Source organism: Rana temporaria, chromosome 5 (genome assembly GCF_905171775.1).
Source record: "Rana temporaria chromosome 5, aRanTem1.1, whole genome shotgun sequence".
Classification (NCBI taxonomy): Eukaryota; Metazoa; Chordata; class Amphibia; order Anura; family Ranidae; genus Rana; species Rana temporaria.
Window position 1 is genome coordinate 133440111 of NC_053493.1, and position 21251 is coordinate 133461361.

Below are 21251 nucleotides of genomic sequence, written 5' to 3' on the forward strand. Positions count from 1 at the left end.
GCCATAGAGACCGGTCATATGTGTGCCCTGTAGCATATAGCTCACTGGCCGCCCCTGGAGCAACGGGGCATGTCGTGGACAGCCTAGCTAAAGGCTGGCACACGCTCGATGGCCGAACATGGGGGGACTACAAGGATCAAGATCCAGCCTGTCACCCAATCGGCAGTTGATAGTAGATCCCAAGATCCAAAAATGCAGGAAAAAAATTAAATAAAGGCGAAAAATTGCAAAAAATCTCCAGAGCACATGGGCTCCAGAAAGGCCATGTATTCTCCTAACGCTAGGCAGAAAAAAACTGAGGCTGGATGTTCCAGAGAGTGGGATGTACCCGGGGGACACAGCCCCTGGGAGGTGCTGTACTGAGAGAAGTATTTTTAACACTTAAAGTGCTGTTTTTTCTGCCTAGTCTCTCCTGAAAGGAAGGTATATAACCCTAAGGTCATTGCTGCTGTGTCCGTCCATGAACGGAAGAGAAAAAACTAGATTCCTCCATCCACACAAACCAGGTGGATGGAGGAATCCCCCTCGCCAGAATATCATCCTACAAGACTTCTGGTCAAGACACAGCATTAACAAGTGCTTAGTTATACTTTTCCATTGATGTGCACTAATATATATATATATATATATATATATATATATATATATATATATATATATATATATATATATATATATATAAAAATTCTATGTACGAGATCAGGCAGGTATATAAAAGGATGAAAAGAATAAGCTATGAACCAGTATTTACAAGAAGAATTTTCATTCTGGATGGTATCGAGTGCGTTAAGAACTTTAAGCTGTATAATTCTTTAGGACAATGTATCAATTGTCTCAGTTTGAAAAAAAAAAAACTGTCCTTACATTTCAGTGTACAGGATTGAGGGTTGGATGTAGGATATACTACATGTCTAAATGCACATAAAAACATGTTTTCCTAGCACTCTAACCAGCTAGCCTATAAAATAAACAATTGAGACATTTACGTGGGTTTGTAAGCATGCACTGCATTCAGATACGTAACAAAAGATTCAAAAATCTGCATCTGAGGGCATATGTAAACATAGTATGCCACTTGCAAGTTTTAGAAAAATACCCCCCCTCATACTGCACCTCATACACTAAGGCAATCTGGCCAGCCCACAGCAGGGGCTGGTCCACATTTTTTTTATTCATTTGTTAACTGAGGCCATACTGAGATACCAAATTCTTCTCCAGCATAAGCTATTCTTTTTTGAATTATGTACATGAAATCAATAGGAGCACACAAAATCATTAGATTCATTTCTACAAGAACTAAATGTCCCAACATACCCAAGTTTAGATATATTTCCCAATGTTCTGTCCCATCTGATGGTAATCTTAAAAAAAAAAAAAAAATAATAATCCTCAGATACGGTTTTAAAATGTGTATATAGTTGGCTGCCTACCTGCAACTACTAGTTGCAGTAACTGTGATGATGATGCCTGGCAGTGAACAAGTTATGGAATTGGAGGGCCCCTTGAAATTGTGGGCCTGGGGCATCTGTCACTTTTGCTATTGGTTTTAAGGCAACCCTGAGCTGAGCTAAAAGTTGAATAAGTGCTCTTATTTGAGCTGAAATTGACGATCTATATATTTGATTGGGAAGGGTGTAGGTGTGGCACTGTTACTCTAAAAATGATTTTGCATTTAGTAGATCATAGATGCTTAAGGGTGTTTATAAAGTGACCAGTGCTAAAAAGAAACCAATCCTATGTGATACACAACTTTAAACTAAATAAATGTGTGCGTGAATGTCTTCACATAAGGTATATCTTAAAGTGGTTGGGGCTTGTGTGTTGCACTCTTTGCAGAGTGCAGCACTCAAAGAGTTAATAGTGACACGTGCTGATAATATATGTGGGTTATACCCCTGTATGCCTCTATATTTGCTTAAAAAGTGACAAGTGCTCTTGATATGTGTGGGGGGTTAGACCCCACTGCTGATGGTGCAAAGAACTATATATACCATCTGCTTTAAAAGGAACTACCATTTTATGTTTTTAGAAATGTGACCATACAGTAAAAAGGATATGAATATTTCAAGTATGTAAATTCCAGACAGAACCATGACGTAGCTGTGAAACAGCATTACATACATGTCTCAGAGAGCAGCCGGCAAGCACAGGCCCAGCAGCAGGAAAGAGCCCAGCAATGAATGTACTCGAGGATTCAGTGTCTAAAAGGTAAGAAAAATGCTCCTGGCTGAACTGTCAATTGTTGAGTCCAACAGCGAAGGAGTGGAACAGGCACATGCAAATATTAATTTAGAAATAGCCACTTTCAGTTTTATTCCACATACAAAAACAGATAGGAATTGTATTATTTAACATGTATTTAGTCCTTTGAAAACAAGGCCATTGCACTGAACAAATGACACAGCAAACCCTTTCTCACAAAAGAAGTTTTAAAAGCATAAAAACAATAAATATACCAAAAAAGCATCAGAGAGTTCCAAGAAAACAAGTGCAAATATACCGAAATACGGAGAACTAAGGCAGCATATTTTTACATGTTACAGAACAATTACCAGTATAAAACCTGAAATGTAGATATAACTTGCAAAAATAGGGAAATGTGTGAAAACACAAGAAGAAATATGAAGTTAATTATTATTTCAACTAATATCTTAATTTCTTGAGAAAAAACACACGCCTACAATTATGCTGAACAAAAGGCCTACCTATTCATTTTAAATCCTACCTAGTCAGGTAGATTCTCACACTACGTATACTTTGTGGTAAATATTGCTGCATTAATACCCTAATTCCCAAACTTCAACCCAAGGGCCACGTGAGTCTTTTTGGTATTAGCTGCAAGGCTCTTGGAGCCCAGAAATCTGTAGTGAGAGCATTGATTTGCAAAGGCATCAGAGAAGAAATCTCTAATAGCCTCATGTAATGTGTCCCTGTAATATTTTACTGTCAACTGTAGCAGGACTTCAGTTTCCATCCAGACCTATAGCACAGCCTCTCTGCCTTTTCATCATCAGGGAACCCTCAAAAGAACTTTCTGGTGTCACGGTGCTAAAAATAATTAAATTTACAAGTCATGATACACAAGTGTGATGGTCAGTGAGAAGGATGCTCCTTACAAATGTGGACATAGGGAAGAATTACCACCTTACAGATAGCTAAAAAGATTAGTGGTGTCAGTCAGAACTTACCTGAGAGGCAGAAATTGCTCATTGCTAAAAAGAACCCCCAGCAACCTCTGGACGAACCCTAGTTGGGAAACCCTACTGTAGCATGTCCATGGGCTCTGGCCATCATTACATATACTGAAGATTAAGTGCAGTGCCTTGCTAATGTCAGGGACCACTGTTGAGATTCATGTACCTCATTAGATGAAAAGCACTAATAGATTAAACAAAATCTGACACGATCCAGTGTAAATGACTTTGTTAGCCAAACACATCCTAGCTTTAATGTAGAACTATGGGCAAAACTTAATTTTTCATTTTGGATAGAGTAAAGCCTAGTGGACATAGGCTAAATGTAGGGGGACATTGTCTGGTTCAATTAAAACTGGTAAACATTTGGCCCGTGTGTATGACACACAGTCTGAAAGAAGCCAGCCGTTTCACTGGCTTCTGTCGGGCGACCATGCTGGAAAACTAGCAGCTCCCGATCAGCCACTGGCCGAGAGCGCTGACTGGAGTGTTCTGGCAAAGGGCCTTCCCCTTTCAGAACACAAAAGAACAGCAGGGGAAATCGATGCACCAACATTGGATCGTTAGTACAGACCGCTGGGTGTGTACCAGGCTTTAGGGAGGGTCAAAACCCCTGTCAGTTTGTTTCTTGCCATCTGCCCCATTGGGGAAGATTTCCTTTCACATCCTGTCCTATATCCAAACAAGAAGTGAGAGGAAATCCCTGCAAATTAGGAGAATCCCTTGGGGACCACAGGTCATCGGAACTAGTGTCCTCATTAGAAGATTTCATATCCATTACTTTTCTAGGGACAACCCAAAATTAGCAATTTTCTTTTACATTTCACTTTCAATGATAATGATAAGCAGGACAAAAATAGGGTGAATAAGAGACAGCAATAAAAACGGTCAGGTGTTCTACTACATCTCCATTCTGTTCAAAACTACGTTTTACCTTTAGTTGTACTTTAATTAGGACAAAAAAACTTTGTTACTTTTTCCTGTCGTACAGCATTTTGCCCTCCGGCTGAAATCCAATGTGTCAAGTTTTAAACTTTGTACTCATTTCCAATTAAAAATATATGGAAGAACTACAATGCTTCTCAAAGTTACTTCCAATTTTCTGAAAAACAAACCTTAATGTTCATGTCAGGGAAAAAAAATGCATGCACATTTCCTTGTGTTTTAACCATTTCAAGGACCCTGCAAGTACTGAAAAATACCAGTTGATCTGCTCTTAAACCCGTTTTTTTTTTTTTTGGACTGAGCGGTGTCAGCGCTGCCCAAAGTCTTTTCCCAATTTACTAATGTCAAATGTGTAAATTTCCAAATTACTCGCCACTCCTACCCTCAACACTCTACAGTATACAACAAAAAAATAAACACTCTACAACAAAAATTCTGTGGTCCAAGGTAAGAACTAGGAGGGCCAAATAGCCTCTTTGAGATAACACAAAGTGAGCAAAGGACAGCCCTAATGCCAGGTACAAACAGGCGGAATGTTAAAAAAAATGTATTAAAAAAAAACGTGTATGTCTGTTTGTCGGATGTGCATGCTAGAAAACCAGCAGCCACCCGGCAGTGTACCCGGCTCAAATTTTAGACAAGATCAATTTTTTGCACTTATTGTACATATGATAAAAAAAGATTTCCAGGTATATTTAAAAGACCGAAAAGAGAGAAAATAAGAGAAGTTAATGGCTATGATTTAAAAATTGTATCCACAACTAAAACGACACTAGGGTGCAATTTAAAAAAAAAAAGTATAAAATTCACACACACCGCATTACCACTCCTGTGGTTTTTAAAGCAGATTTGACATTCAACAGAATGTGGAAGTATGACACACAAAGGTTCAAGAAATTCCTGTCTCAACACATTGTCAAATATCCATATCCTTGCCTACATGTTAGAGCTTGTGCGTTTGCTTTAAACCTTTAAATGGACTAAATAATGTACTTGCACTCAAATGAGCTTCACTCTGTCAAATATTTTTTTTTCTTAGCCTTTTTTTTTTTTTAAAGCATACAAGGATCACATTTAAACAGTAGCCTGATAACTGCTTTAACAGACGTGTATTGGTGTTTAGCCCAGTAAATTTTCTCTAGCATTTTTCAATTGCCTATATACAGGCAGCTCCTCTTGTCCTATGTCCCAAAGTAAGGCCAACAATAAGCAATATCAAACATCTGCTGGTTCTTATTACATGTGTGCTCATATTGGGGAAATTTATGTATAGAAAAAATACAGTGTTTGTTTAGACGAACGGGGCTCGTCCTGTAATGGATCTTGCCCACAGGCGTAAAAAAAATACTGATCTATGCAGGATTTTGATAGTAAATAGCTCCAACATGTTTTGGTAAAAGGACCTTAACCATTCACATCCATATTGCATTGCTCTAGCTCAGTCTTCAATCCCATATTTTTTGTGCATGTTTAAATTTACACGTCAACTACTGCTGCAGAATTTTCTACTTTGAATTTGTACAGCTGAACACAATACAAGTTTACTAAGCTCAGCTACAGCTGTGTGCATGGGCCCATAATATACAAAACTGCTGTGTTCAGATCTGCAAAAAAACTAAGCACTGTATGTATCCAAATGTCTTTGTTTTTCTTTTTTTTTACGCCTGTGTGCATAAGACATAAATTAAACCGTTTGAAAAAAAATATCTAAAGCTATTTACAATTGAGGGGGGGGGGGGGGTATGAGTAATGTAGTATTCAGAAATCAGTAAGAAATCCCAGGTTACTCCGATTTGTGCATTGCTGGTGGGAACATGCACTACAAGTACCTTTGTTAAAAGCAGCATGGAAGCTGTCATTCACAATCTCAGAATGCTAGTTGCCAAGAAACAGTGGCCACCAATGACAACCTCAGTTATAACTCTGAATTCAAAGACAGCCCCTTTAGGCCTTTTGGCTACCCGATTACTGGCTATTGTCCAGCCCAGGCTAAAAGTCTCTGATGGGTTGCAAGATGAATACCTACTTGAAGAGGTTAAAAAGCTCAACATAAAATATAAACAATTGCTGAAATATGGTGGCAACATCTTCCTGGACATGCATACGTAGTGGAATTTACATTTTTTGGGAACTGAGACGTGCAATGCAGACAGTCACGTATTACCGAGAATACTGAAGTGCATTTGCAGTTCTTACTGTATTGTCTTTTCATAGAAGCTTGAATTGAGTCTTTCATCCATGCAAGAATCACATTTTTTTTTACAAAACTGCTTAAATGATTTCTCTTAATGGATTTAAAGGAAATATTTTAGCTCACAAGGTAAATAATACCTCACTTTTCACAGTCAGCTAAGCCCATGTGGCTTCAATGACAACTAAATCCAGTGCACCCAATTGAGTCACATCCCAGTACAGAGTGATCAGCTCCAAACTGGACATAAGCCCTATGAGAATGTTTTTGTCAAAATAAATATTTTCTCCTGATGATCACTCAGAAACAGTTCAATTTAGATTTTTCTACGTAGTTATGGTCCCACTATCTGATTCCTCAATGTAAGGTATGCTGGTATCTTCATTTTCTACTGGCTGTCTCACATTTGGTTCAGAGATAGAATAGATCTCATTTTCTTTCATTGAACGTGCAAGAGGGTCCAACACTGTATCCTCTCTAGTGCTTCCATTAAGAAATTTCATAGGGGGAACAGGCGGAGGATCACCCATGGGGCCTTCAAACGGCCTGTATACATCCACTTCTGGGGTGCAGTCATCCTTTTCTTGTAGCAGGTGGCCATACACCATTGTATCATCAATAACTGCATACACGTGTGATTCATTAGTCTTCCTACCCTTCTTAAAGAAGGCTTGTCGCCTCGGTGCTTCGGTACTCACTTCGGAATTGTATATACCCACTGGAGCTTTCTTCTGCTTTTTCCTACAAATAAAACAAAAATTATTAAATTACTAAAGCATTTTCAATAAAGTGAATTTTAAAAAACAGGATTTTTTGCATGACTCAGAAAATGACTTTGCATTGAGGTCAGCAAAGCTTCAGTTTATTCATTAAGTGAAAATTTGCAATAAAAAAAATAAATAAAAATTACTTAGCTAAGTGAATTAGGTGAAGTTGTGATGCCATCAATCCTCAAAATTGTGTACATGCAAAACATATATATTTTATTTCTCTTTAAAACTAGTTTTATTCCGTATATGCAAACAAGTATACATTTACAGAAAGAAAATTGTGGAGTGCAAGAAAACACAGCAATGTTGTTATCTCACTGATTGACACTGATAGAGTAGGCAACAAGAGACCACTGGGTGGTACTGTGGGTACTTGTTGATTTAAGACATACAAATGCCACTTCCTATTGATATAAAAATAATAATTTTGGACCGCATTCCATGGACTTTATAGGCACACAACACTCATACTAACAGATATCCATTTTTATTATTATTTAAAATCCTGTCAATAAGGGTGGTAGTCCCTATTATGATATACAGTAATGGTCACAAAAAAACAGCAATCATAAATCCTGTAGAACATGAATAATTGGAAATCCAACCATTCATTGACATGGGGCACGTACAGTACAGACCAAAAGTTTGGACACACCTTCTCATTCAAAGAGTTTTCTTTATTTTCATGACTATGAAAATTGTAGATTCACACTGAAGGCATCAAAACTATGAATTAACACATGTGGAATTATACATAACAAAAAAGTGTTGAAACAACTGAAAATATATTTCATATTCTAGGTTCTTCAAAGTAGCCACCTTTTGCAGCAGACACATCTCTAGAACTGTTAAGAGGAGACTGTGTGAATCAGGCCTTCATGGTAGAATATCTGCTAGGAAACCACTGCTAAAGAAAGGCAACAAGCAGAAGAGACTTGTTTGGAAGAACACAAGGAATGGACATTAGACCAGTGGAAATCTGTGCTTTGGTCTGATGAGTCCAAACTTGAGATCTTTGGTTCCAAACCCTGTGTCTTTGTGCAACGCAGAAAAGGTGAACTGATGGACTCTACATGCCTGGTTCCCACCGTGAAGCATGGAGGAGGAGGTGTGATGGTGTGGGGGTGCTTTGCTGGTGACACTGTTGGGGATTTATTCAAAATTGAAGGCAATACTGAACCAGCATGGCTACCACAGAATCTTGCAGCGGCATGCTATTCCATCCAGTTTGCGTTTAGTTGGACCATCATTTATTTTTCAACAGGACAATGACCCCAAACACACCTCCAGGCTGTGTAAGGGCTGTTTGACCAAGAAGGAGAGTGATGGGGGTGCTACCTCTTGAAGCTCATCAAGAGAATACCAAGAGTGTGCCAAGCAGTAATCAAAGCAAAAGGTGGCTACTTTGAAGAACCTAGAATATGAAATATATTTTCAGTTGTTTCACACTTTTTTGTTATGTATAATTCCACGTGTTAATTCATAGTTTTGATGCCTTCAGTGTGAATCTACAATTTTCATAGTCATGAAAATAAAGAAAACTCTTTGAATGAGAAGGTGTGTCCAAACTTTTGGTCTGTACTGTAGTTCCGCTTCTTCAGGACCAGAGGGTGCAAAAATAAAGACGCTACAAAAAGCCGTCGGGTGGGAGGAAAAATTAAAGCTATGTCACCAGTATAACGCATATATTAAGCAAGCATAGGGGCCTCATATAACATCCAGAGTTAAGCGGATGTTTATAAATATGACTACAAAGCCTAGTCACAGGAAATAGGCATCACCCCAATATAGTACAATCAGTCATGCTCATAAGTATGCAGAACTTGAGAGATGTAATAATCTGGGTGATTTTCAAAGAATGCAGATTCTGAGGTACTCCTTCCGCTTTTCTTTGTTGTTTAACCGAGTTGTACAGTTTATAGGTCACATTAAAAAGGTAAAAAAAAAAAAAAAAAGTTATAAAATGATTTATCTTTGTCTCATTTTTTTATCACAGAAACCCGGACATTTTAACAGGGATGTGTAGACTTTTTATATCCACTGTATGTAGGACGACTCACAATACACATCGTATGCTAACCCCTGGTAGGGCTTCATCCATGAACCTTTATACAATGTAAAGCCTCATATGCTCCACAAGATCTGGGTCCGCCTGTTTTACGTAGACAGTGGACACCTGTCCTGTACCCAGACCTTTTCGTAAAAGCTTGGCCTACTCAGTAATAAGATACCAGGTCTGTTGCGGTTGTCGTAAACATAATGTGAGTGACCGATACTGCCTTACGGTCAGATCCTTAACCACATCCCGCCCAGCCTATAGCAGAATGGTGGCCAGGCGGGGGATAAGTTATTTTGACAGGGCATCATATGCCGTCCAGCAGAATACGACACTTGCGCGCCCCCGAGGATGCGCAACGCGTCAATAGGTAGTGTGGTGTGTCGCTCCCTCCACATATTTTCTATGAGATTATGGTCTGGAGACTGGCTAGGCCACTCCAGGACCTTAATGTGCTTTTTCTTGAGCCTATCCTTTGTTGCCATGGCCAGGTGTTTGACCAATGGGTCATTGTCATGCTGGAAGACCCATCCACGACCCATTTTCAATGCCCTGACTGAGGGAAGGAGGTTCGCATCCAAGATTTAACGGTACACGGCCTCGTCCATCGTCCCTTTGATACAGGGAAGTTGTCCTGTCCCCTTAGCAGAAAAAACACAAGGTTTCCACCTCCATGTTTGACCAAGGGAATGTGTTCTCCCTCCAAACATGGTGAGTTGAGTTGATGCCAAAGCTCGATTTTAGCCTTATCTGACCACAACACTTTCACCCAGTTCTCCTCTGAATCATTCAGATGTTCATTAGCAATCTTCAGACAGGCCTGTACGTGTGCTTTGAGCAGGGGGACCTTGCGGGCACTGCTCGATTTCAGTCCTTTACAGTATAGTGTGTTACCAATTGTTTTCTTGGTGACTATGGTCCCAGCTGTCTTGAGATCATTGACAAGATTTTCCTGTGTAGTTCTGGGCCGATTCCTCACCGTTCTCATGATCATTGAAACTCCACAAGGTGTCATTTTGCATGGAGCCCCAGACCAAGGGAGATTGACAGGTATTTTGTGTTTCTTTCATTTGCGAATTATTGCACCAACTGTTGCCACCTTCTCACCAAGCTGCTTGGCGATGGTCTTGTAGCCCATGCCAGCCTTGTGTAGGTCTACACTCTTGCCCCTGACATCCTTGGACAGCTCTTTGGTCTTGGCCATGGTGGAGAGATTGGAATCGGATTAATTGATTGCTTCTGTGGACAGGCGTCTTTTATACAGTAAAGCCGAGATTAGGAGCTTGCCCTTTAACCACTTAAGGACCGAGCCTATTTTTCAAACTTGTTGTTTACAAGTTAAAATCATTTTTGTTGCTAGAAAATTACTTTGAAACCCCAAACATTATATATATTTTTTTCCGAACACCCTAGAGCAGGGGTGTCAAACTGGCGGCCCTCCAGCTGTTGCAAAACTACAAGTCCCATGAGGCATTGCAAGGCTAACAGTTACAAGCATGACTCCCACAGGCAGAGGCATGATGGGACTTGTAGTTTCGGAACAGCTGGAGGGCCGCAAGTTTGACACCCCTGCCCTAGAGAATAAAATGGCGGTCATTGCAATATGTTTTGTCACACAGTATTTGCGCAGCGGTCTTTCAAGCGCAGTTTTCTTGGAAAAAAATACACATTTTTTTAATAAAAAAAAAAATAAGACAACAATTTTTTTTATATTGTGAAAGCTGATGTTACGCCGAGTAACTTGATACCCAACATTTCACGCTTGAAAGTTGTGCCTGCTTGTGAAATGGCAACAAACTTTCACCCTAAAAAATCTGTAAAAAAAATAAGCAATCTTTACATTTTTTTACAGGTTGCAAGTTTTGAGTTACACAGGAGGTCTAGAGATAGAATTATTGCTTTTGCGCTACCGATCGTGGCGATACCTCACGTGTGGTTTGAACACAGTTTACATATGCAGCCGCAACTCACATATGTGTTCGCTTCTGCACGCGAACTCTGCGGCACGCTTAAAAATATATATTCTTATTTATTTTATCTTTTATTATTAAATTTTTTTTTTATACTTTTATTCCTATTGCAAGGAATGTAAACATCCCTTGTAATAGAAAAAAAGCATGACAGGACCTCTTTAATGTGAGATCTGGGGTCAAAAATACCAAAAAAAAAATAAGTATTTTGAAAAAAATAAATAATAATTGTCTCTTTAAGAGCTATGGGTGGAATGCAATGGTATGGAGATGGGTGGAGGCCATATTCCCTTCGCTCAGCTCCATACCACAGACAGGAGCAGGCGGCTCCGGTAAGCGGCGGAGGGCACCAGTGCGCAGTGGGAGGGGGGGCCCTCTCCTGCCGCCTATAAAACTAATATTGCAGACGAAACGGCTGCAGAGACCACTTATCTGAAGGCAGACTGCCCACTGAAGAAGAGGATACTGGGTTATGGCAGCTAGCTGCTGATATAAAGATATCCCTCTTCAAACAGCTGAAGTACAACGACGGCGGGTGGCCCGTAAGTGGTTAAGAGAAAGTGCTCCTAATCTCAGCTGTATAGAAGACACCTGGGAGCCAAAAATCTTGCCGATTTGGTAGGGGATCAAAAAAGAGATTTTTAATACAGCTTACCTGTAAAATCTTTTTCTTGGAGTACATCACGGGACACAGAGCGGCATTCATTACTATATGGGTTATATGGAGTACCTTCAGGTGTAGACACTGGCAATCTCAAACAGGAAATGCCCCTCCCTATATAACCCCCTCCCATAGGAGGAGTACCTCAGTTTTGTAGCAAGCAGTATGCCTCCCAAAATGGTCCTCAAAAAAGAGGGGTGGGAGCTCTGTGTCCCGTGATGTACTCCAAGAAAAAGATTTTACAGGTAAGCTGTATTAAAAATCTCTTTTTCTTTATCGTTACATCACGGGACACAGAGCGGCATTCATTACTATATGGGATGTCCCAAAGCAATGCTTACAATGAGGGGAGGGAGAACATCTCCAAGACAAAAGGATTTAATTTAGAGATATACTCAAATCATAATAAATCCAACTTAGTTGAGAAAAATAATTTTAAATTTTAAATTTAACTCAAAAAAGAGGAGCCCCCGGAATCCGAGGGTCTCAAACTGCAGCCTGCAGCACTGCCTGCCCGAAGGCAGTATCAGTATTCCTTCTTACGTCCAACTTGTAGAATTTTGTAAACGTGTGGACAGAAGACCGGGTTGCCGCCTTGCAAACTTGAGCCATAGAGATCTGGTGGTGTGCTGCCCAGGAGGCGCCCATGGCTCTAGTAGAATGAGCCTTTAATGATACTGGAGGAGGCAACCCTTTCAAGCCGTAGGCCTGAGTGATTAATTGCTTAATCCACCTAGAAATGGTGGACTTTGCAGCTGCCTGCCCCTTCTTGGGCCCCTCCGGTAGAATGAACAGCACATCTGTTTTCCGGATCTTCTTTGTAGCTTTAAGATAGGCCTTCATGGCCCTGACAATATCCAAGGTATGCAGCAACCCTTCCTTTCTGGAAGTAGGTTTAGGGAAGAAGGATGGTAATACCAAATCCTGGTTCAAATGAAAACTGGATATGACCTTCGGTAGGAAGGAAGGATGAGGGCGGAGAACGACCCTGTCCTTATGAAAAACAAGATATGGTTCCTTACAGGATAAGGCCGCTAGCTCCGAAACTCTTCTTGCGGAAACTATGGCAACCAAAAATACTAACTTCCTTGTCAGTAGAACCAAAGGAATTTCAGCCAACGGCTCAAACGGTTGTTTCTGTAAACTTGACAGAACAAGATTTAAATCCCACGGACAAAGCGGGGATTTAACTGGAGGTCTAATACGTAAGACCCCTTGAAGGAAGGTCTTAACCAGCGAGTGGGTGGCCAGCGGCCGCTGAAACCACACTGACAGAGCAGAAATCTGTCCTTTGATTGTGCTTAATGCCAATCCTTTATCCACTCCTAGCTGGAGAAAACTTAATACTCTATCGATGGTAAATTTGCGAGAAAAGCCATCGCTTGGACTCACACCAGCCTACATAGGCCTTCCAGACCCTGTAATAAATCACCCTAGAGACCGGTTTCCTGGCTCTGATTAGGGTAGAGACTACTTTCTGAGACAGACCTCTACCCCTGAGAATCAGGGATTCAGCTTCCAGGCCGTCAAATTTAGATGCCGTAAGGCAGGGTGGAGGATCGGACCTTGCGATAGCAGGTCTGGCCGTAGAGGAAGAGTCCAAGGGTCTCCCACTACCATCTTTAGGATGAGTGAGTACCATGCCCTTCTGGGCCATGCTGGAGCTACCAGGATGACTGGTATGTGTTCCACCCGGATCCTGCGCAGCAGGCGGGGTAGTAACTGGAGCGGGGGAAACGCATAAAGAAGTTTGAACTGATGCCAAGGGCAAACCAACGCATCGGTTCCGCAGGCCATCGGATCCCTTGAGCGGGATATGAACCTGTCTAGTTTCTTGTTGAGTCTCGATGCCATGATATCCACGTCCGGCACTCCCCATCTTTGGCAGAGTGCTTGAAAGACTTGTGGATGCAGAGACCATTCCCCCGGCCATAGAGTCTGGCGGCTTAAGAAGTCCGCCTGAAAGTTGTCCACTCCTGGAATGAATATTGCCGATATGCAGGGCACATGCGCCTCTGCCCATAGGAGAATCAAGCTCACCTCTCTCTGAGCGGCTTGACTCCTGGTTCCCCCTTGGTGATTTATGTATGCCACGGCCGTGGCATTGTCTGATTGAATTCTCACCGGGAACCCCTGCAATTTTGACGTCCAAGCCCTGAGGGCTAGTCGAGCAGCTCTGAGCTCCAAGATGTTGATGGGCAACTGCTTCTCTGGCTTTGCCCAAGTACCTTGGCGAGTGCAACCATCCAAAATTGCTCCCCAGCCCGTCAGGCTGGCGTCTGTGGTCACTATCTTCCAAGCCACTGGGCTGAAAGACTTCCCCTTCAGTAGATTCTGAGGGTCTAACCACCAACACAGACTTTGTCGGACTCTTGATAAGAGCGGCAACGGGATATCCAAGGCCTGTGGCCTTCTGCTCCATGCTGACAGGATGGCTGCCTGTAGGATGCGAGTGTGGCTCTGGGCGTATGGTACCGCCTCGAACGTGGCCACCATCTTGCCTAGTAACCTCATACATAGGCGAATAGTCGGTTCTTTCTTGCTTAGAACCAGTAGGATTAATTCCTTGATGGCTTTTACCTTCCTCAGAGGTAGGAACACTCCTTGTTGTTCTGTGTCTAATCTCATGCCGAGATATTCCAACTGCCTTGTGGGCTGGAAAGCTGACTTTTCTCGATTTAGGACCCAGCCGAACCTCTCGAGGTATTGGACCGTGAGGGCCACTGCTCGCTCCAAGCCGGGAGACGAGTGGTCTATGACTAGGAGGTCGTCCAGGTATGCTAGGATCGTGACCCCTTGGATCCTTAGCTTGGCTAGGATCGGAGCTAGGACCTTCGTGAACACCCGGGGGGCCGTAGCCAACCCGAAGGGAAGCGCCACGAATTGGAAGTGACGCGAAGCCACCATGAAGCGTAGATATCTTTGATGTGGCTGATAAATTGGAACATGAAGGTAGGCATCCTTTATGTCTATGGACGCCATGAAGTCGTCCTTCTGGAGTGTGGCAGCTGCTGACCGCACGGATTCCATCCGAAATGAGCGGATCTTTAGATATGCATTTACCATCTTTAGGTCCAAAATTGGCCTGACATCTCCATTGGGGATGATGAATAGGTTGGAGTAGAAACCCAGCCCCTGTTCCAGGACTGGCCGGAATCCGAGGCGGATCGTTTGGAATCCTCGACTCCTGGAAATGAGGAGGAGGAAACCTTAGGAAATCTAATTTGTAGCCTGTGGCCACGGAAGACCGTACCCACTCGTCGGGAATGCTGGCTTCCCAAATCTCTGAAAAGAGTCGCAGCCTTCCCCCCACCTTCGTGGGTGGGGGCGCCCCTTCATAAGGTTGGCTTGGGGGCTGGTTTTGCTGGTTTGCGAAACCACTGCCTTTTGCCTCTAACAGCCTGTCCTTGTGATTTGCTGTTGAAGCCGAAGTTTGCTTTTGCAGGAGGCCGTCGATACTGCTTGGCATTAGAGGGCCCCTGCCCAGGGGAATACTGTCGTTTAAACGCAGGCCCCTGAACCTTCTTCTTAGTTGGCAAGAGAGTACTCTTGCCGTTTGAAATGGTCTGAATGTATTTATCTAGGTCTTCTCCGAAGAGTCGTCCTCCATGGAAGGGGAACCCTACCAGGAGCTTCTTGCATGGGGGCTCAGCCTCCCAGCTTTTTAACCATAAGAGTCTTCTCATATGGATAAGGGATAACGATAAACGTGACGCTTGCTGGATAGAATCCTTGATTGCGTCTACCGTAAAACATATGGCCTTAGGGACATCCGAAAATTCTTCTGCCTGCTGGGCAGGAATAAGTTTAAGCATCTGCTTAAATTGATCCGATAATGCTTGAGCGACCCCAATCGCAGCCACAGCTGGCTGTACTACTGCCCCTGCAGTAGTGAAGGAGTTCTTAAGTAGTGCTTCCAAGCGCTTATCAACTGGATCCTTGAACACCTGTATGTTTTCTACAGGGCATGTTAACGATCTGTTAACACATGAGATGGCTGCGTCCACTGCAGGAGTAGCCCATCTTTTGGAAAAATTTTCTTCCATAGGATATAGGACAGAGAACTTCTTAGGTGGTAAGAAGATCTTATCTGGCTTGTTCCAATCTTGGAACAAAACTCCCTCTAATAGAGGATGGATCGGAAACACAGCATTGCTTTGAGGCGCCCTCAGTGAGCCCAAAGCTGAAACCGTCGATACCTGGAGATCTGGTACTGGCAAGTTGAATGCCCTATGGACCAAGTCCGACAATCCTTGAATCCACCAGCTCTCCCTCAGGGAGACTGCCCCAGACTCCTCTGTATCCGGATCTTCGATCCCTGAACCTACTTGGTCCTTGTCCAAGAGGTCGTCCAATTCCCCTGAGGAAAGGACCTCCTCTTCTGAGGGTCCGCGCTCGGGCGACGGAGATCTATTCCGCTTACTGCCCCGCATAGCTGCGGCTATCATTTTACCCATGCTTTTCTGCATCTCTTTTAAAGAGGTGAGTAATACCTTCTCCGTGACCATCTTAGGGTTGGACTGACCCGCGTCAGCTCCAGCCCCAGATCCCGATGGCCCCAAGGCTCCCTGTGGGGAAAGCAGCGGCATAGCATTGTCCGAGACCTCAGACTCTCTGGGGGAATCCCCACCTCTTGTACCCTTGTTTTTTGATGCCATGGTACAATACCGAGGTACACCTGCTACTTATTGGTACCTGGGACTTATAAATAGTTAAATGCCCAAACACCTGTTTGGGGGATAAAAAATGCTTCCTCTCCCCTAGATGACACTTTTTTTTTTTTTTTTTTTTTCAAAAAAAAATCTTTTTTTTTTTTTTTTTTCAAATCTAGGAAAGAAAAAACATTCTGTCCCCCTGAGTAGTATTGCAAGAAAAACTATGAGATGGAAAAGAAACAGCCTATTCCTAGGCTTGAAAACAGTCTTTCTGAAGACTGCAATATTCTTTCTGGCCACTGTGTGTCCTCGGCGCCCCGTGCTTGCCGTTCTGGTCTTTCCTCCTCAGTTCCAAAGTATTGAATGAGCTATATGGAACAAACAAGGAAGGGCCGCCCCTTCCTTAAGCCACTGACCCGCCCTTCCCCCCCAGCAATCTCAAACAGGAAATGCCCCTCCCGACAGGGGGGGGGGGGGGGGTTGGGAGGAAGGGACCTCTCTGCTCCAGCAAACTGCAGCCTGCAGCCTGGAACCATGAGGAGGTCGGCGTTTTGCCTGCTTTGCAGGCCGTGAGGAGGAAGACTGAATGGAGCATCGCCTGGAGGCTTGCAGGTAAGCACAGCTCTCTGACACACACATATACTTTTATATCACAGGCCCCACTCAATGCTTTTCCAACACTACAAGGGAGGTCACATCTTATGGGGAATAATACATATAGAGCCATCCTATCTTTATGATATGTGACTAGTTTGCCAGATGCAGTGCATAACTTTAGGCATGTCCCCTGTGACCCCCCAGAAAAAACCTGCTAAGAACCAAGTTCCGCAAGTTTTTCCCCTCACTTACCTGCTCCATGCCGCAGGACTTTGCCAAGCAAGAGGCCCAATCTTCCCCCATCTCGGTGGGGATGTCTAGACCTTCAGGCCCTGGGTTCCTATGAAGGATCCACTGTCCTGGGCCCATATAGCACTCTGGCAACAGAAACATTAGGCACCCAAAGGTTTCTAAGTTCTGGGCCCAGGGTCCAGCTCTCTAAAAAGAAAAGCATTATGGGCTATACCCCAAGGGTTTGGGGTCCGGTTACTGACCACTTTAGCGCTGAGGCTTTTTTGGACAGAACCGGTTAGCTCACCTAATCCCAAGGATGTGGAGGCAAGCTAAACCATGACTAACACCTAAGACACTGGCGGAAAAACTGAGGTACTCCTCCTATGGGAGGGGGTTATATAGGGAGGGGCATTTCCTGTTTGAGATTGCCAGTGTCTACACCTGAAGGTACTCCATATAACCCATATAGTAATGAATGCCGCTCTGTGTCCCGTGATGTAACGATAAAGAAAACGTATTTCACTCATTAACTGCTTGACGACAAGCTCACGCATATATACTGCGGCAGGTCGGCATTGTTGTGTCAATCACCGTACCTGTACAGCGGCTCATGCGTGCGCCGCGCTCTCACTGCGGGAGCATGCCTGGGGGTTGGGTGGACTCGATGTCCACTGGCGACCCGTGTTTTGCAGTGAGGAGAGGCAGAACGGGGAACTGCCTATGTAAACAAGGCAATTCCCCATTCTGCCAGATGACATGACAGATCTACTGTTCCCAGTGATCGGCAACAGTGATCTCTCACGTGCCAGTGAGCCTTTCCCCCTACAGTTAGAACACGCTGAGGGAACACTGCTAACCCCTTGATCACCCCCTGCCAGTGTAATTTTTACAGCACTGATCAATAATAATGTCACTGGTCCCCAAAAAGTGTAATTTGGGGTCAGATTTGTCCACCGTAATGCTGCAGTCACATTTTACTAGTAAAAACAATAAAAGGAAATAAAAAGTCCCTAAATCTATCCCATAGTTTGTGGATGTGATAACTTTTGCGCAAGCCAATCAATATATGCCTATTGTAATTTTTTTTACCAAAAATATGTAGAAGAATATCGATCGGCCTAAATCTTTTTTTCTAAATTGTCGCTTTTTGTTTATAGCACAAAAAATAAAAAAACTACAGGAGGTGATCAAATACCACCAAAAGAAAGCTCTATTTGTGGGGAAAAAAAGGACGTCAATTTTGTTTGGGTACAACTTCGCACGACTGCGCAATTGCAAATCCTTCCGGGGTTGAAGTGGTTAAAATGGAAATTTATAACTTTTTTGAAATGTGTTTTTCTGGATATTTTTGTTGTTATTCTGCTTCTCACTGTTAAAATAAACCTACCTTTAAAATTATATAGTGATCATTTGTCAGTGGGCAAACGTACAAAATCAACAGGGGATCAAATACATTTACTGTATATAGCAAAAAAAAGTATTTCTTCTGGGTTTGCGAGCTCCAGCTGTATAAGTGGCCAGCGCCGCAATGACGTCACTCCCGCGTATGCATGGCATACCGTGCCAGACCATTTAGCACGCTGGTGACGTCACCGGCTGCATCCAGTGTGAATATCTCCTGAACACCGCAAGTTTAGGAGATATTCACTGTACCTACAGGTAAGCCTCGCTATAGGCTTACCTGTAGGTACAAGATCAAAAAATTACTTTAGGCTTCATGTACACGGGATGTTTAACAACCTCTCCTGAACAATTTAACTTGATAGTAACCCACGTTTAAAACATCCGTTTTGTCGTTTTTGCGTTTAGAATCTTTTTTTTTTAAAAGCGTTACCGCGTTTAGCTTCATTAAGCCACATTTAGAAGAGTTTGGCGCTTGAAATTCTTTGAAACTGAGCTTCTGAACCCATTTTTTTTGCGTTCCAAAAAAGTCTCTAAACTCAACTGCCTAGAAACAAATATAAACGACCCTGTGTACGTGTACTGATAAGATAACAGAGGAGAGTTAAAAAAAATGCCCAACTGCTCCTAAACGTCCATTTACCAGCAGCAGTGTACATGAGGCCTAACTATTGCTTTAAACTTTACTGCAGTAAGCTGGTGGTGGTTTGGGAGGTAAATGCTAAGCCCTATAATGGCTTCACCTTACAGAAAGTATGCTGCACCTACCAACAAGTTTTTTCTTTCATTTTATCAGCCACACATGTGCATAAATGTGCTCCTTTTCTTAGCAGATCATAGTCACGAAAAAGGGATCATTCAACACGAGGAATATAAAAATCTCATTATGTAAACAGCATATTTGATACTGGAGTAATACTGATGGTCTTCAATACCTCCCTTGACTCTGGTGGCAGATTAGGGGGTTATAGGAGGGTGGTATAGGCAAGTATAGGCACTTTAAATAATCTGATAGTTTGTTTGCATTGTATGGGTAAAGTGAATGTTTGCTTTAAACTAGAACATGAGATGTTTTTCCATTTTAATTTTGGAAAGTCTGGGGAAGGCTAAAATCCAAGAGGTTTTTACTGCTCTCTGCATTCATTGGTGAAATTCCCTTTGCCTTCCAAAACAGGAGGAGAGGAGGTAAAATCTGAGTGAGAAACCCCTCCAACAACTTCTTTCACAGTTGGCACCAACCAGGACAGCTGCTCTAGTGGTAGATTTTCTCTCCAACACCCCATTCTTGTGACAACTGGAACTTGTGGGTTTTTCCTTCTCACATTCTGTCTCACTGACAACCAACATGTGGACCAAGGTTGTAACATGTCCCCAATCCACAGCTAAACATTTTGTCTGGCATTCCATTGATGGAACGTGAAGAACAAAGAAACAGGAAGGGGTACACCATCTTGCTGAGTGTTTAGTTGAACTAATCAAGTAATGAGCTAATACATGTGTCTGGAAACAGACATTGCTGGCAAACAGCAATTTGGAAAATGTCGCCACTTACCTGGTATAACAGGAAGCTTGTTTATTACAATAGTGCCAATGACATGAAAATTAATACTCCAACAGAAGCAGGATGAAATGGTAGCTAGCAAATAACCTATTTAATTCCGAGGTAATACTTACTTCTTTTTCACACAGCAGACAGTTATTATCACTACAACAACAACAACGGTTGCTGCACCGGCTGCAATGAGTGAGTACTTAACACCTGTGAAAATACAGAGAAAATTGGGTGAATGCCTTATTTACAGTAAGAGGATCTTCCAATGGCTGTATATCGTGTAAAATAGTTTTCTGTGATATGTGCTGGACAGGAAATAAAAGGAAGCTCCAACATTTAAAAAGATTGGACCATGTCCTAGACAAATTAGCCTAAATAGGTTAATATGGAAAGTGATGAGTAAGTTGGATCTATGTTTAATTTAGCAAATACATTTCTGACATTACTATATAATATTTTAGAGAAAATCAAGTGTCCCTTAATTATTTAAAAGCAATCTTTAAAGGGGAACTTATTTTGCTTTCTATCCCCCTCATACATTTTTGCTGGGTTATGCTTGAGTAACCTACTTACACACTTGGGGAATCCAGCATTGTTTCTCCTGTAATTTGCCACTCTGCTTCATCGTGTCACTATCTACTTTCCGTAAATCTTTAGAGCTGGCTGTCTCTTGCTGGTTCTTGCAGCTAGCCCCCTGATGACATGCTGCTCAGTTCTTCCCCCTCAAGATGCTGGGTGTAAGAAGATGCCTCCTGCTATATCTGATGCAGATATCCCAGGGGACTGCTGAAGCAGGGCTGACCTCAGAGGTATGACGAAACAAAAATCCAGAAGAAAAAGTGTTGGCTTTTCAAGTTTTCTGAGGGATCCCTTTTTGTTGTTATCTAGGTCCATCTCTAGATGCAAGACTACTTAGACCTGAAAGATTCACCATTCTGACGCAGGCAATAAGTAGCATTTCATCAATATCCCCTTTAGGAGTTATCACTCAGACTGCATAATGTAGCTTTGTGACAAGTAAAAAA

General features: G+C 42.5%; 1 protein-coding gene across 2 annotated transcripts in view; it reads right to left on the bottom strand.

Annotated features, from left to right (window-relative positions):
- Window positions 1-2284: 2284 nt before the first annotated feature.
- CDCP1 (CUB domain containing protein 1) overlaps window positions 2285-21251 on the bottom strand; it is a 96035-nt gene continuing 77068 nt past the window's right edge. For both annotated transcript variants that reach the window (XM_040353149.1, XM_040353148.1), the window contains 2 exons: window positions 20349-20433; window positions 2285-7071 (listed from right to left, as the gene is read on the bottom strand). In XM_040353149.1, the coding sequence (XP_040209083.1) occupies window positions 6657-7071; window positions 20349-20433 (500 nt within the window). In that variant the 3' untranslated portion in view covers window positions 2285-6656. The remainder of the gene's footprint in view (window positions 7072-20348; window positions 20434-21251) is intronic.